The sequence below is a fragment of the Peromyscus californicus genome, unplaced genomic scaffold, assembly GCF_007827085.1.
Source record: "Peromyscus californicus insignis strain IS unplaced genomic scaffold, ASM782708v3 Scaffold_5__1_contigs__length_169319896, whole genome shotgun sequence".
Classification (NCBI taxonomy): Eukaryota; Metazoa; Chordata; class Mammalia; order Rodentia; family Cricetidae; genus Peromyscus; species Peromyscus californicus.
Genome location: NW_026294573.1, coordinates 125127240 through 125142306, shown reverse-complemented (window position 1 = coordinate 125142306; position 15067 = coordinate 125127240). Strand labels below are relative to the sequence as shown.

Sequence of the window (15067 nt, the reverse complement as noted above, 5' to 3'; positions counted from 1 at the left end):
GACACAAAGATTTGCAGATGTGACTTCAAGATAAAACCTCTTGCAATCTAAATGTTAAACTGCAACTGTGGCACAACCATGGTATGTGATAAAAAAAAAAAAGCAGGACTTCAGTGTGTCATGAGATGTCTGATGAGGCTCTGGAAGAGTCAGGCTACCTGTAGAAGTGCCTGGGAGATGAGACCTGCTGTGGGAATCCTCAGGGAAGAAGGGATTGAAAGGATTTCTGGGCTGGAATCATCCCAGGGCATCTATAAGTTCAAAGCCATTCATTCATTAAACATTCAGAGAATATTATGCTTTAGTAGGGCTGGGTGACTAGAATAATAATACATATAGAAGTGCTCCATCTTTCCAGGAGCTTCCCACCAAAGGGAAGAGGTCTGGGGAGTAGGAGCTAGGGTTCCAGAGGTGAAATGCTGTGAAAAATGGAGTGAGAACAGCTGGGCAGTGGCCTGGCAAATATTTAAGCCAGGGGAAGAGAGTTGGAATAGTCAGTGATGGGGTATCTTAGCTCAAGTGCCCTCAGCTCCTGCCTGTCTCTCCAGCCTCTTCCCCTCTGCCTGGTATTTGTGGCTCAGCTCAGCATTTCCTTGGGCACATATCTTTCTATACAGTTTAATGATTGATCACACTGCTCCTATGCTTCTGTGTCATGAGCATGATTTATAATTTGTTCACATGCAAATCTCATTTATTAGGCAGAATCTTTGAGAACACCGAGTGCAATGGAGCTTCTGTGCACATGTCTTCCGTTTTCTCACTCTTACACCAGATGCGTTCACAAGGTTCCCTTGGGTGTTACTTGCATTACTTTTCTTTCTGGTTTCTTTTCTTTTGCTTTTCTGTCTTCCTTGTAACTTTCATGTAAGGAAAAGGAAGCTTGAGAAATTCCGCAATCTTTAAAGATAAACACCTACAAGTCAAACACTTCATGTTTTTGTTCTTATCATTGTCTCTTTTAATGTGGTATGTCATTCGTGTTTTTTCATTTTATTTACAATCTTACCAGACTCCTAGGGAGTGGGAGAAAGAAAGCAAGAAACTGAAGGGAACACAAGACCTCCATGACAAATGCTTCACTTGACTTAATCTTTCCAAGAACCCTGTGAAGTCTGTTTTAGTATCCTTAGTTTATAGGTGAGGAAGGGCTGGCTCGATGGGATGGTGAAGTGACTTGCTCAGGAAACTCCTCATGGATCAGGAGAAGCAGATGTGTATTAGTTCCACTCCTCTTGGTAGCTTCCTGGAGTTTCATCACCAGATCCCAAACCTTAAATAGTCCTTGGTGTAACTAGCCCTGCCCTGTTTCCCAGACAATCACATTGCCTATGAGGGAATCCAAATTCCGGCATGGCTACAAATTGCCTGTGATACTAAGTTTTAACTGTCAACTTGGCATAATGTAGAATCAACTGGGAAGAGAGTTTCAATGGGGAATTGTCTATATTAGCTAGCCTGTGGTCCTGTTGGTGGCTATCTCGATCACATAAATCAATGTGAAAAGACTCAGCCTAAAAGTGGCCGGCTTCATCCCTGGCTTTTGGTCCTAGACCCTATAAAAAGGAGAAAGTGGGCTGAGCACATGCCTGTCCTAATGGACTGTTCCCTCCTCTAGACTATGGATGTTGCTACTTCCGGTTCTTGTCACCTTGACTTGCCAGCAATGATAGATGGTAACATGAAACTGTGAGCTCAAGAAAACTCTCCATCCCCTAAGTTGCTTTTGTCAGTGTATTTTGTCATAGGAAAAGAAGCTAAGCTGCTTCCCATGTGAGACAAATGCATAAAGGATCACAAGCACAAGGTGTCTGTTCAGAAAGGTTCCTTTCACGCAGAGTACAGGTTACTGCTGAGGAAGAGTACTGTGCTACTGAAACTGTGTGCTAGCATTCCTTTACTTTATGACACACGAGTCAACTGTTTCTAAGTTTGTTTGCTTACTTATTCATTTATTTTTAGTGGGTACTCTCTCCTAACCCTATACCTAGTGATCTGCAATTAGTTCTAGTGTTTTGTTTTGACTGTCCAGGCAGCTGGCTGTTTCTGTCAACTCACAAATTTTTTGGAAGTTGCTTGCATGCACTTTCTGTTTTTATTTTTGTTAGCTAATATTATTTCCTTCTTGGGTCTCTGAGGGAGTTGAAGATTAGTTAGTTATAGTTGAAGGTTAGTTAGTTATAGTTGAAGATTAATTAGGATAGAAAGTGAATTAGATACATTTTGGACTTAACAAAATAGGATAGATAATGAAATTATTTTCTCTGAATTTGTCAAATACAATTGGACTAGACATTGTTTAGACATTTATTACTTGTATATATTGTATATAGTCATTGTACTTTTGTATATAGTTTTTCTTTTGTTAGTTATAACCTTTTTCTTTTTTTTCCTTTTTATTAAAATAGAAAAGGGGAAAAAAAAATAAAGCTACTATCTCATAAAAAAAAAAAAAAAAAAAGATGGAAAATGGTTAAGTTACAAATTATCTGAGTGACTCAAGGGGAAACAGCTTTTCAGTGGCTGCAGAAGGAGACCTGAATCTGAAAGCTAAAGACACCCCCACTCTGGACTTGGAGATGAAGGAGGATCAAGACTATGTTACTTATGTCCCATACATAATACAATGTCTGAAACTAAAAGCACCTTCTGGACTGTGAGAGGAAGGGAGGCCAAGTCTGTGTTACTTATGCTACACGTATAACATGATGTCAGACTTTTAGTTGAAAGTAAATGATAGACATTTTGAATGAATGAATGAATGAGTGGATAAAAGAATGAAGGTAGTTAGAGTAGGTGGAAAGAAGGAAGGAAGTTAAAGGGAGAGGAAACGAAAGTGGAAGGAAGAGAAGATGGGAGTGATTGTGAGAATGAACTTGGGCCTGATCAAGGAGATGCTTGACCTCCTATGGAGCTTATAACAGGACTTAGTTAACAATTTAAGAAAGTGCAAACAACTCATTGTGAAAAACAAAGGCTGGAATCACACAGGCATCTCCATATAGAGGAGAAAGACAGAAGAAACTTCAACCCAGCAGTGGTTATGGGGAAAAGGCATAGTACTAACAATGTCTCTAAACATACCCACAACCTCATTCTGTATACGCCCTTGACTTTCTAACCATCTGGTATTTGGAGCCTTAGTAAAAGAACAATAGCAAAAAATAAAGTCACCTGAGACTACTTCTATTTAAAGTTCAATAATAACTTGATATTATGAAGACACTAAGGCATTTTATGCTATATTCCATATCGAGGGCATCTCTTTCTAGTAAATCTTATAGTAGCTCAGATGATAGTCAAAAGCAGAACAGGAATTGCTTATCCGTACAGCAAAGTGAGGGACATCAAATGTTCTTCACTCCCAAAATTTCACAGAATATTTCCTATTTATAGGCCTGATGGCTATCTTAGAGGATGTTACTCCTATTTATAAATACTTACATTATTATAACTCATTATTTCCCATAAATCTCCTAAATAAGTAACCTATATTTCTGGCTTATTTTTATAGAAAAGACAAACAAGTGTTCTGAATGCCATCAATTACATGTAGGCTACTGTGTGCACCTCAAGTGCCCTACTACAGAATAGGCTGACCATGCGTTGCATACCTTGAGAGATGGACAAGTGCTTGAAGTGTACCTTGACAAGTGATATATATTCAATTTTAACAAACAGGAAACAAAAATATGAGAATATACTAAACATTGTTGTGTTCATGCAGTTATGATACCCTATGTTAATTAAAATTTTGTGTTATTGTATTCAGTGAAAAAACCATTGTGCTAGATAGGTTTGCTTTCTAAGGTTCACTGGGGCTTCACTGACGGTTAATGGTACCTGAATACAGTGACAGACAATGCATGTACATTGCATCTCATCATAGCATCAAGTGTATCATCCAGCCTTCTACTCTAACAAAGCCTGTCTTAAATTTTCTTGTGAACTTTGAAATCAGTTATGCCATGAATGATGCTGTCATCTCAGACTTACAGACATGGCTTTGCTCTGGGTGAGGCATTCTTTGCATTGTCTGTTCCACAGATTGACATTTATTGCACAATCAAGCATTTCAGAGGTAGAACAACAATACCGTGTCATATCAGAGGGGTTTACAAATTATTTTATTCATTTTCTTATAGTAACTTCATAGTGTTTATATGAAGAGACATGATAATAACACTTACCACCATGATGTAACGTGGCCTATACTGAATGGTTCCAAATAAACCCAGTATGACAACTATTATGTGCAGGAAATTTCCAAGAATGGGTGCCCACTGGAAGCCAAGGAAGTCAAAGATTTGCCTCTCCAGGGCTGAAAGCTGCAACAAAACAAAAATAGTACATTAGTGGCTAATCCAGACTCCATGCTATTATCTTCATCTTTTACTCCCAGTTACAGAAATCTGCATATTCAATTCCAATCATACTTTTCGAATTTGTGTTTCTAGCTTTCTTTCTTTCTTCCTTACTTAACTTCTCTCCCCCATCTTTGTTTTTTCTTCCTCCTCCTCTTTCTTTTCTTCTTCCTTTCTTTTATGTGGTGCTGGTGATCAAGCTGAAATGGTTGCATGTGTAGAATAGAACAGTTGTTTAACTACGTAAAGATGTGTTTCATTTGTTTGTGTTGCAGAATAATTGTTTAACTATGTAAAGATGTGTTGCTGTTTCACCTTGCCTGTCTAAGAAACCTAATTGATCTAATAAAAATCTGAATGGCCAATAGCTAGACAGAGGCAGGATCGGCTGGGCTGCCAGACAGACAGACATGAAGGAAGCAGGAAAGCCGGATGACAGTATGTAGATGAGGTAAACGATCCTCAGGGCAGCATGTAGATTAATAGAAATGGGTTAATTTAAGTTAAAAAATACGTAGCTAGAAACAAACCTAAGCTAAGACATTCATAATAATGTCTCTGTGTCATGATTTGGGGGCTGACGAACCAAGAAAGCCTGCCGCAGTCGTGTATGCTAGACAAGAACTCTAATACTGGTCTACATCATCAGACTTCATCACTGGGACCTATTTAATGAACTGTTTAATGCAGCTTGCCTCAGAAAATACTGTAAAATAACTTTGAATATTCTGACTTCAAGTATAGATTTTAAACTAATCTCATCTCATGATCTAGATATGATATACATACTTTTTAAATTATTATCTACAGAAAAAATCCAGACATAGAATATGCCTTAAATATATCACTATCTTCAAACAAGTGATTAACTTAGCACAACATACTTAAGAACAATAACAGTAACTTCAGGTTTGCAATAAAACAACTGGTATTGAATTAAAACAAAGCAAAATAAACCTTTATCTTTCTGTTTGAATTATATGTAAGCGATTATGATTTCTATAGGAAGAATGCCCCCGAAGCTCATGTGTTGAAAGCTTGATACCCATTCAACAGTGTTAGAAGAGGGGCAATTGGTAGGTGTTGGGCCCCCACCTTAACAGTGGACTAATTTCATGACAACAGATTATTTGGAAACTACAAGGGTGAGTTCATGCTGGAGCGAGTAGGTCATTAGGTGCTAAAATTTTGAAATATACATTTTGTCCTTATCTATCTCCCCTCTTCGGTTCTTGGTTGCCTTGATGTGATCGGCTTTATTCTAGCATATGCTCAGCATCCTAGTGCTCAGTCACATCAGAGGCCTGAGACAGCAGAACCAACTGGTCATGGATTATAACATTCAAAGTTATGAGCAAAATACAGCTTTTTCCCTCTAGTTGATTTTTTCAGGCATTTTATCACAATGGCAGAAAACTAGTTAATATATTATGCTGAATCTACTTGCTTCCTTCTATCTTCACTGGACTGCCAGTAGTGATGCCCTCTAAACACTTTCTCAATATGATTCCTAGTTATTTAGTTACACTAAGACTATGATCCTAATGTAAAACTGGAATGAAATAGTACTTTGAACCTTTGTTAAATCACATACTAATGTTCCAATTAGGTAAAATTCTTTTTGAATACCCTAATAAAAATTATGATACCATAACAATTTTAGAAATACCATAGAAAATTGTATTTTCATTATATATAATTACATTTTCAAGCAATTCTCCAATGAGTCAAACTGCATGCTTAAACGATTTATGATTAAACAATGAATTTCCGAGAGTCCAGTGAACACTGGCAATGGCGTTATCACGTACAAATGGTACTTCTTGTATTTTAAATCTAGAGATTTTATAGTCCCACCTGCCGTGTTTGGACAATAATCTTACACAATGGAGGACTTTTTCTAGATTTCCTTTGATAAAATAGTAGTTCTAATAAAATGATCCAGCAATTAGCCATATTGATAGCAGTAGAAACTGAATCTTTAAAATGCAAATAGCACCCTAGGTATTTTTCTACTTATGCAGCAGGTGTACGCCTGAATAAGTTTAATTTCCTTGTACATAAAGAATGTCCTCTATCTAGTGAGTGGAAGTTAAGCTGTGGAGGGGAAGAGTGGAGAGCTGATGCTCAGCGACAGTCACACCACAGCCACAAGGATGTCACAGGTGCATCCTCACTGTGAAATGCGGTGTCACCACTTCCTGCATGCTCTAATGTGCAGGAATGCCCAAGCACGGAATAAGCAGAGCAATGGAAGATGCTGAAACATATTTTCAATCCCTGCTTTCCTCTGCTACTGACTCTAATTAGTTCCCAGGAAACTTCCCCTAAAGGAAGCAACATTTTATTTATTGGCCTATCAGAGATATAAATATGCACTGTTTTTATGTTCAAATAGGACGAATCGGCACAGAATAAAGCAACCCTGAAGAGCAGCCACAGGCAATTCATTCTGAAACAGAAACCCTATTTTAAAGCTGTCATGCATCACAGAAACCTTTAAAGTGAACTTTTCAAACAAAGAAAAACTCGTTTCTCTGCTGTCAGATAACACATGATTACTATTCTTTTTTATAATATGAAAAAAAGACATAATGAAGGCAGCCAAATTAATGATAATTATTAAAAATCTGCTGCCTTCATTCAAGGTGCTCTGTCTATTAGCATTTATTTTCTGAGCACTTAACTAATGGATTCGAGATGGGTTGAAATAAAGGTACAAACAAAAGCCATCGAAAATAAGCACAGGCTAGTGTGGCAGTATACATCTGTATTTCTGTCATTTAGGAGATCGAGGCTGGAGGGTTGCAAGTTTGAGGTAAGCTTTGGCTGCATAGTAAGACCCTGTCTCACAATATTCAAATGGACAAATGAAAAATAGGGGCAGGGTTATGTCTAGAACAAGGTATAGGACTTCTCTGACAGCTATGTTTGCTGTGAAACTGAAATTTGTGTGTATTTAAAGTCAACAACTATAGTAACAACAGAAAACACATTAAAAAATAAAATAACCTGGTTCTTTTAATTTTAAGTAATGCCTTTAACTATCTAGTTATTTAGTTTACCAACGAAAATTATCTCTCTGAATGTTATAATCTCTTGAAGTACCTAGAACATGACAGTAATGATTCATAGTCACTAAATGAAATGAAATAATACACAAGTCACTTTATTATCTTGGCAAACGTATGGATATACTTTAGAACTGCCACTATCAGTGGTATAATGGAGCCCCAGGTTCTTGCTGGGAATATGAACCATGTTATTCTCTTGCGCATTGTGGTTACTCAACTCCTGGTATCAAATTGGGAGCTTAGTGTTCACCAGGAAGAAAATATTTACAAAATGGAAATTGTACAGTGCTACAATCAGGGGTTCTTTTCATTGCATGCACATCATCTTGTTAAAACAGTACTTTGGAAACAGGTTGTGTCTCAGGAGAGCAAGGACAGCCAGTCACCACTTTTGTAAAGTACCATAAACAAAATCAACCCAATCTACAGGAGAGCAGCAGAATGAGGGGTAGGAGCAGCAGGGGGTAGGAGGTGGTCAGGACATTCGGAAAGGTCTATAAATAAATAAATAAATAAATAAATAAATAAATAAATAAATAAAGCCACAGCAGAGAAAAGAGGGAATGAGACTTGTGTAATACTGAGAATTAAGTAAAGGGGAGAAGTCAAGCAGGCATAAAGGCAGTAAGACCCTCCAGGGAAGCAAAGCCAAGGACTCATTACTAGTCCTCCCCAAATCAACAAAAGCCCAAGTGAATCACTTCTAAGTGAACGTTGAGGTAGGCAATAACAGGAGAGATGAATGTAGTATGATTGAAAGCTAGCATGCTTCTGTCCCCCCTTCTGTCAGTTAAAAATTAAAAGCAATCCAAATTTTAATAAAAGACACCAAGTTCTAGTGTCTTATAGACTCACACATTACCATTAACCCTTCACCTAGTATCCTGAATAATTTCTTATAATATCATTCATAATTATGAAAATCAATTGCACTCAGATAAAGAGTTGTAAAACCTCCAAAATACCAGCAGGTCTCTGGGCATTTTTCTAGGCTGGGTCCTTCCAGAAGATTACATCCAGATAAGAGCGCAGAAGAAAGCTCATTTTTTCCTTCCTTCCTTCCTTCCTTTCTTTCTTTTTTATTTTATTAAAGAAAATACTTGAGGGCTATAAAATCAAGTTGAAGTTATCCTTGACTTGTTTATTTTTATCTCATTTTGTTGAATTGTAGCCCTCTAAATGTTAGCATTTAAAAAAATCTGACAGCATTGGTGAGTAGGTTTTAGAAGAGAGAGAGGGGGCTTTTATAGGCCCACTCTCATTGAATAGTCCCCTTGCTCAACAAAGAGAGATAGGATGAAAAGACTGAAATAGTGTCCCACCTGCCATAGAGTCACAAGTAAGCATCGAACCAACCATAGCCTCACAAAAGACCGAAGTTAAAGCACATTCTACAACTGCTACCCAAGCAGGGAGGCAACTTTTACTTAGGAATTCATGGAGGTAAGTATTCTGTGACCACAAAGGATTCAATAGGATTAAATTCCCCTTTAAGGGAAGATTTAAAGGCTGCAATTAACATCCTTATTAGTGAAATCATATCTCTCAGCCTGTTTCAAAGAAGCCGTGGGTTACTAGAGAATGTTTCTTGATACAGGCCAAGTCTATGGCACCCCCAGCTTCACTAATACTTCCTTTGCTTGAAAATTGTCTATCCATTAACAACCCCAAAGACTTTCAGGCTCCATAAGGGTGACTCACAGTTTCTGTGCACATAGATATGGCCTATTCAGATTGTGGTCACATATGATAAGCTAGAATTTAGAGATACTTTTCATGTTTATAAAATTATCAATAACATTTGCACTGACATTACTTCCTAATTTTGAGTTTTAATGTTCATTATTTATTTCAGCATGTGGGTTCTGGGAACTAAACCCAGGTTATTGGGCATAGTCATAAATAACTTACTCACTGAGATATACTTTCAGTTCTTGTTGCTTGATTATTTTTACGGTCATATCTTGTAGCCAAGTGGTCATCAGTATTTGTAAAAGCTAGGTGGGAAGGAAGTAGGATGCTCAGAAAAGAATGTTCCTTAAAGATGTGTAGCTTTCTTCATTGTTCTTGAACTGGCACTGGTAGGTGAAATACATGTCTCTAGTACACTTGGAAAGGTTTCTTGGGTTTGGGTTCCTGTATCTCAGGGAAATGGAATGGGTTTTTTGCACTCTTACATTTCAATAATGAAGAATTATGTTTCAAGTAAATAGTATAGGGCCTCACAAAAAGCACATTTGTTGAATGTCTTTTTTGTTATTTTGTTTTGTTATTTTTTATTTTCTTTTTGGAACAGAGTCTCACTATGTTGTCTTGGCTAGCTTGAAAACTCATGATGTAGACTAGGCTGGCCTTGAACTCACATAAATACTCCTACCTCTGCTTCCTGAGCACTGGATTAAAGGCATGTACCACCATCCCCTGCCATAGTATTTTTCTTTTGTTTTTTAAAGGTACAAGAAAACTCCAACTCAAACAGACCCTTGATGCAGCGGGGAGGGGCTTAGTCCTACCTAAACTGAATATAACAGGCTTTGCTGCTTCCCCATGGGAGGACTTTCCCTTTGGGAGGAGTGAATGGGGGCGGGTGGGTGGGGAAGATAGGGGGAGGAGCGGGAGGAGGGATGAGACCGGGATCTGTGGTTGGTATGTAAAATGAATCCATTTTTTTAAATAAAAAAGAAAACTCCAACTATAATATTAAGAAACTTTTCCTGTTAAAAAAGAAATAGATTTTTATCCTGTAGATGGACAGGTTTATGAAGGCAGCAGATGGCAGAGAGCCTGTGAGGGGTATTTGTGTATCAGAAATTCACTTAGAAATCTTCTTTGAATGTATTGTACACTGATTCAACGTATGAACTGTCAGAGGGACATCTATTTTGCCAGCTTCTCAATATGTTAGTAAGCCAATGGATTTGCCAAAGCTAGAAAATATCAATATTATACATATGACTTGGTTCAACACTCAGTTTATCAATATTTATTAATCTATAGTGCTAATAAAAATAGTACATCTACCTCTTTTCCTATAAAACCTATACAAAATGAACAGTCAACTAAGTTACATCAGAGCTCAGAGTTCTTTAATCCCCCACCATCTGTGCCACTCTGAACTCATGTGAGTCACTGTTCAGCCAGGTTACATTCTGAAATGAGATGCCTGTAGAATCAGCACAGGAAGTGTGGTGCTATTTCATCGTTTAATCCTCTTTCTTCTCCTCTATCACTTCCAGAAGGGCTTTTATTCCACTCATCGCCTTTCAAAGGAGGAAACTGTCTTTCAGAAACAACATCTGTTCTAATTAATTAACCAACCATCAGTTTCTTCATCAAGAGTATCACAGGGAAGGCTAGAATTAGTCTCAATAGGCTAAGATTAGAGGACTGGTGGAGCTGCATTCTTGTGGGTGGTTCCACAATGCATTGCTGTTCCTTTCCTTGGCTTTTTCATCTCCTAGAAAGACCTTTTCCTCTATCTTCAGAGGCCGCCACATTGTGTAAAGCTTTGGTGTAGTCATGCCTCTCCTTTCTTCTCAGCCATTCCTCTCCTCTACATATAAAGGCATTTATAAACAGTTTGGGCTCTCCATTATAAAGTTATGCTCCTCTCCACTGCAAGATCAACTAAATACTTATTTCTACCTGCTGCGTTAATTTCCCTTTTTTTATATTAGATAGTGAATCCATATATTCTAGTCATCTGTACATAGGCAATTTTTAGGGGCTGATATCCTATCACACAGGTTATACTTCTTGCTTTCTGGTTGAGGGCTTTCTAGAGGACAATATATTGTCTTCTAGTGAGGATATGTGCACGACCATTCGAGAGCTTTGCCTCACCTTCTCTCAGTTCTAGAAAACCATCAGAGGTAAGGGCATGTCAATACAGCTACTGCTATAATCAATGTCTTTCTGAAGTGATCAGGCCTTTTTCTGGATCACCCTTTACTCAACAGAAGATTTGTTTTTAGAAAAACTAAAGTTAATCTCAGCACTCTGGAGGCAAAGGCAGGTATATCTCTATAACTTTGAGACAAGCCTGTCTACATAGCAAGTTCCAGACCAGCCAGGGCTACATAGCAAGACCCTGTCTGAGAAAAAAATATTAAAGTAGCATCATGCTTAAAAATTTATGTTGTAAGTATTAAGGAGATTGATGTGAATGAATATGGTCTTAACTCCCCAAAGTACTTAGAAAACTATCATAATCAGAAGTAAAAGACCTAATCATTTTTACTATACATGCTAGAGTACGTATTATCATTCTTTGCATCTCGGAAACTTGCTCTAGGACCCCTGTGGCTACTGCAGTCTGGCTTCCCAATCGGCATATGTCGAACTGCATAGTGTTTGTATGTACTCTGTACACTCCCTACAGCTGACATTATATTCTCTCCAAATCAGTGATAACACCCAGACACTGCACAGATACTTGCCATGATACTTCACTTAGGCAATAATGACACAATTTCTTTTCATATATTTTCCATTTGAAGCTAGTTGAGCCATAGATACAGAAATCATGGACACCAAGAACCAACTGTGCATGACACCCTAGTATGAAACTATCAGAAATTAAAATATCAAAAAGTTCTTATTATTTGTCTTAAGGAAAGCACTCTATGTCAATAATGGAAATAAAATCCTTAGGACTGTGTCTAGTTATATTCAGTGATCAACAGGGACATTCATCACTTATCTAGCAAGTTTTATTTTCAGTCTATTAATACCAATTGAATTCAAGAACTGACTCTTTCTAGAAGAATCAGTTGGTAGAGAAGCTTCTGCTATTCTCTTGTGTGCAGAGTAGCATGCTTCCTGAGAGATGTGCTGGGTGGTTTTTGTCAATTTGACATACACTGGAATCACCTGGGAAGAGGGACTTTCAGCTGAGGAATCATCTCTATTAGGCTGGCCTGTAAACATGACTGCGGAATATCTTCTTGACTAATGATTGATGTGAACAGGCCCAGCCTACTATAGGCAGTGCTGCTCCTGGGCATTGGTCCTATCATATAAAGAAACAAGTCATGGGGGTCAAACCAGTAAGCAACATTCTTTCACAGCCTCTACTTCAATCTCCGACTTCAGGTTCCTGCTTTGAGTTTCTGCCATTGTTTGAACGGGTATAGGACTGTAAAGTAGGAGAAGAAATAAACCCTTTCCTCCTTAAGTTGCTTTTAGTCTGAATATTTTATTATAGCAACAGGCAGCAAACCAGAACAGGAGGCATTATAGAAGTCACCTGATAACAACTGATTGTAGGATGTGGAAATTTATGTATAATAAATACAACATAACAGATATTGTAGTAATGATGAGTATAATGTAGAAAGAGTGAGAGGTAAGCAGAAAGTATTTAAAACTTTCTTTGAATAAAACCATTATAATATAATTATTATATATAATATATTTCTTTTCAGACTAAGTTTTATGAACTTAAAACTATAATGTATTTCCCTTGTTTATTCATTTATTCAACAATCCTCCTGAAGACTTGCTATAGAACTACAAGCATAAATGGCAGAGCTGTTGGCCTTGAGTATCTAACTACCAGTCTCTAGTGGGGAGGAAAGATATAGATTGAGTAATTATAATAACATATTGCAAGCAATACAGCAGAGAAGGGCTTAGAACAGTAAAGGAGAAAAAATGAAATGGTTGGATCTATTGTCTGACAAACCATAATTTCCTGGACACTCTTGCCAGGAGGCTGCTGTTGTATGGGATCCTCAAGGTTCTGTCCAACGTTTTCCAGCACAGAAGAATTAGGGCAGGAAAATTACAGCTATGGACAAAACAAGCCCATTCCAAGATCCAGGAAATAGCCGATAAGTCTTTCAAGATTTTCTTTAAACTATTCTCTTTTAGAGACACTCATTTAAATTCCATTTCTGGAATTTATCTTGATAGTATAATTTGTAAATAGAATATTGTGGATACAGTGTTTGGAAGTAGGCTTTCAGCTAGATTGTTTTAAACTCAAGATTTGCCACTTATTCTAACTGTGATCTTTTAAACATTTTTATTTTGTTGTAATATTTATGTGTGGTTGTTTTGCTTGCATATTTATGCACTGTATGCACCCCAGAATGATTTGCTAACCTACAATGGTCCAAGAATTGTATTTTGTAAAACACTCATAAAGAACACATATTGTAGAAAGTTCCTCATTAGGGGAAACTGAAGAGAAGCTATGTTTGTTCAAAGACTTTGGTATTTTCACTGTAAATATTGAGAAAATATTAAAAGATGCAATTCTTGGACATTGGAGTTTCATAGCAACATTATGCTTGAGGAAATACCTCTGGCCCAGGTATGGAGGTTCTCTGATCTTTATGTGTGATGGCAAGAGGAGCTAAGGCAGTTGGAGAAAGACTTGGACTGAAGAGGACAACACTGTCAGTACCATTACAATAATCAAGTCAGAGAAGATAGATCCTAAGCTGTTGTGGGATATTTGTATACTATGTGAAGATATATTTGCTATGATTGGGGTAATAAAGATCTGAATGACCAATAGCTAGACAAGAAGAGGTTAGGTGGGACTTCCAGGGACAGGGACAGAGAGGACTCTGGGAAGAAAAAAGGCAGAGATGCCAGGAGACATGGAAGCAACATGGATGGGTGATAAGTGATGTAACATAGATTAATAGAAATGGGTTAATTTAAGTTATAAGAGCTAGTTTAAAACAAGCCTAAGTTAAAGGCCAAGCTTTCATAATTAATGATAAGTCTCTGTATTGTTATTTGGGAGTTGGCTGGCGGCACATAGAAAAACTTCTTATACTAAGCCAAGGGAGTTTAGAATGTGGACACAGTAGAAATACTGATGAAAACAATCCTAGAATCTAAAGAAGAATTGCCTATGAGAAGTAAAGGGTGTACCAGGTCAAATCAGCTTATATCTTCATTCTCCCCAAAGCAAGCTAGCAGATAGATTCTGCCAACTCACAGAATGCAGGAGGAAAATTATAGCATTGAAGGTAATGTGTTTGCATCCCTAATTGAAGATTCTACACAGCATCAGATTCCAGATTCCAACTGAGCTGTCCTTATCCTTTGATTAAAATCAAATTAAAACCAAGTGTTGATGATCTACCTGTGGTTTCCACACTTAGAGGGTTTCTTTAAGCAAGCAGCTTTGAACTTTCCCTTTAAGCTGAATACTCTGCCTGTAAATCCTCTCCTCCCTGTCTGCTAGCAGGCCACAGAAAAAAGTGGTTTACATGTGAGTTTAGCAAATGTAATTAGAGTAACTTCAACAACAGGCAAGAGTTGGGCACTAAGTATCCTGAAAAGAAACCTAAAGCCTACTGAACATAACTTTTGGTTATTCATAATCAGGGATTCTTTTACTCCTAAATTTTCTGCTACCTATCCAGTTAGCTTAATTAAATACACAGGGCTTCCAGCTGTGAGGTCTGATTATGGGAAAGGAAGTTCTTACAATTAAGTTAGCTTTAACAATATTCCGTTTTATAAGTAGGTTGGGGGAATGGTTTTTGATACTTTTTTTTAAGAACAATGAAGTCATAAAACAAAGCATGCTGTTAACAACTAAGGTAGGAATTTTCTCACCCTAGGCCTCCTACTATTCAGTAGCCTGGATAAGATTTCTTCCAA

The 15067-nt window shown here is 37.5% G+C and overlaps 1 protein-coding gene across 3 annotated transcripts in view; it reads right to left on the bottom strand.

The window, feature by feature from the left end:
* Positions 1–15067, bottom strand: part of Nkain3 (sodium/potassium transporting ATPase interacting 3) — a 649463-nt gene that overhangs the window by 342092 nt on the left and 292304 nt on the right. For all 3 annotated transcript variants that reach the window (XM_052715048.1, XM_052715049.1, XM_052715050.1), the window contains exon 2: positions 4191–4328. In XM_052715048.1, the coding sequence (XP_052571008.1) occupies positions 4191–4328 (138 nt within the window). The remainder of the gene's footprint in view (positions 1–4190; positions 4329–15067) is intronic.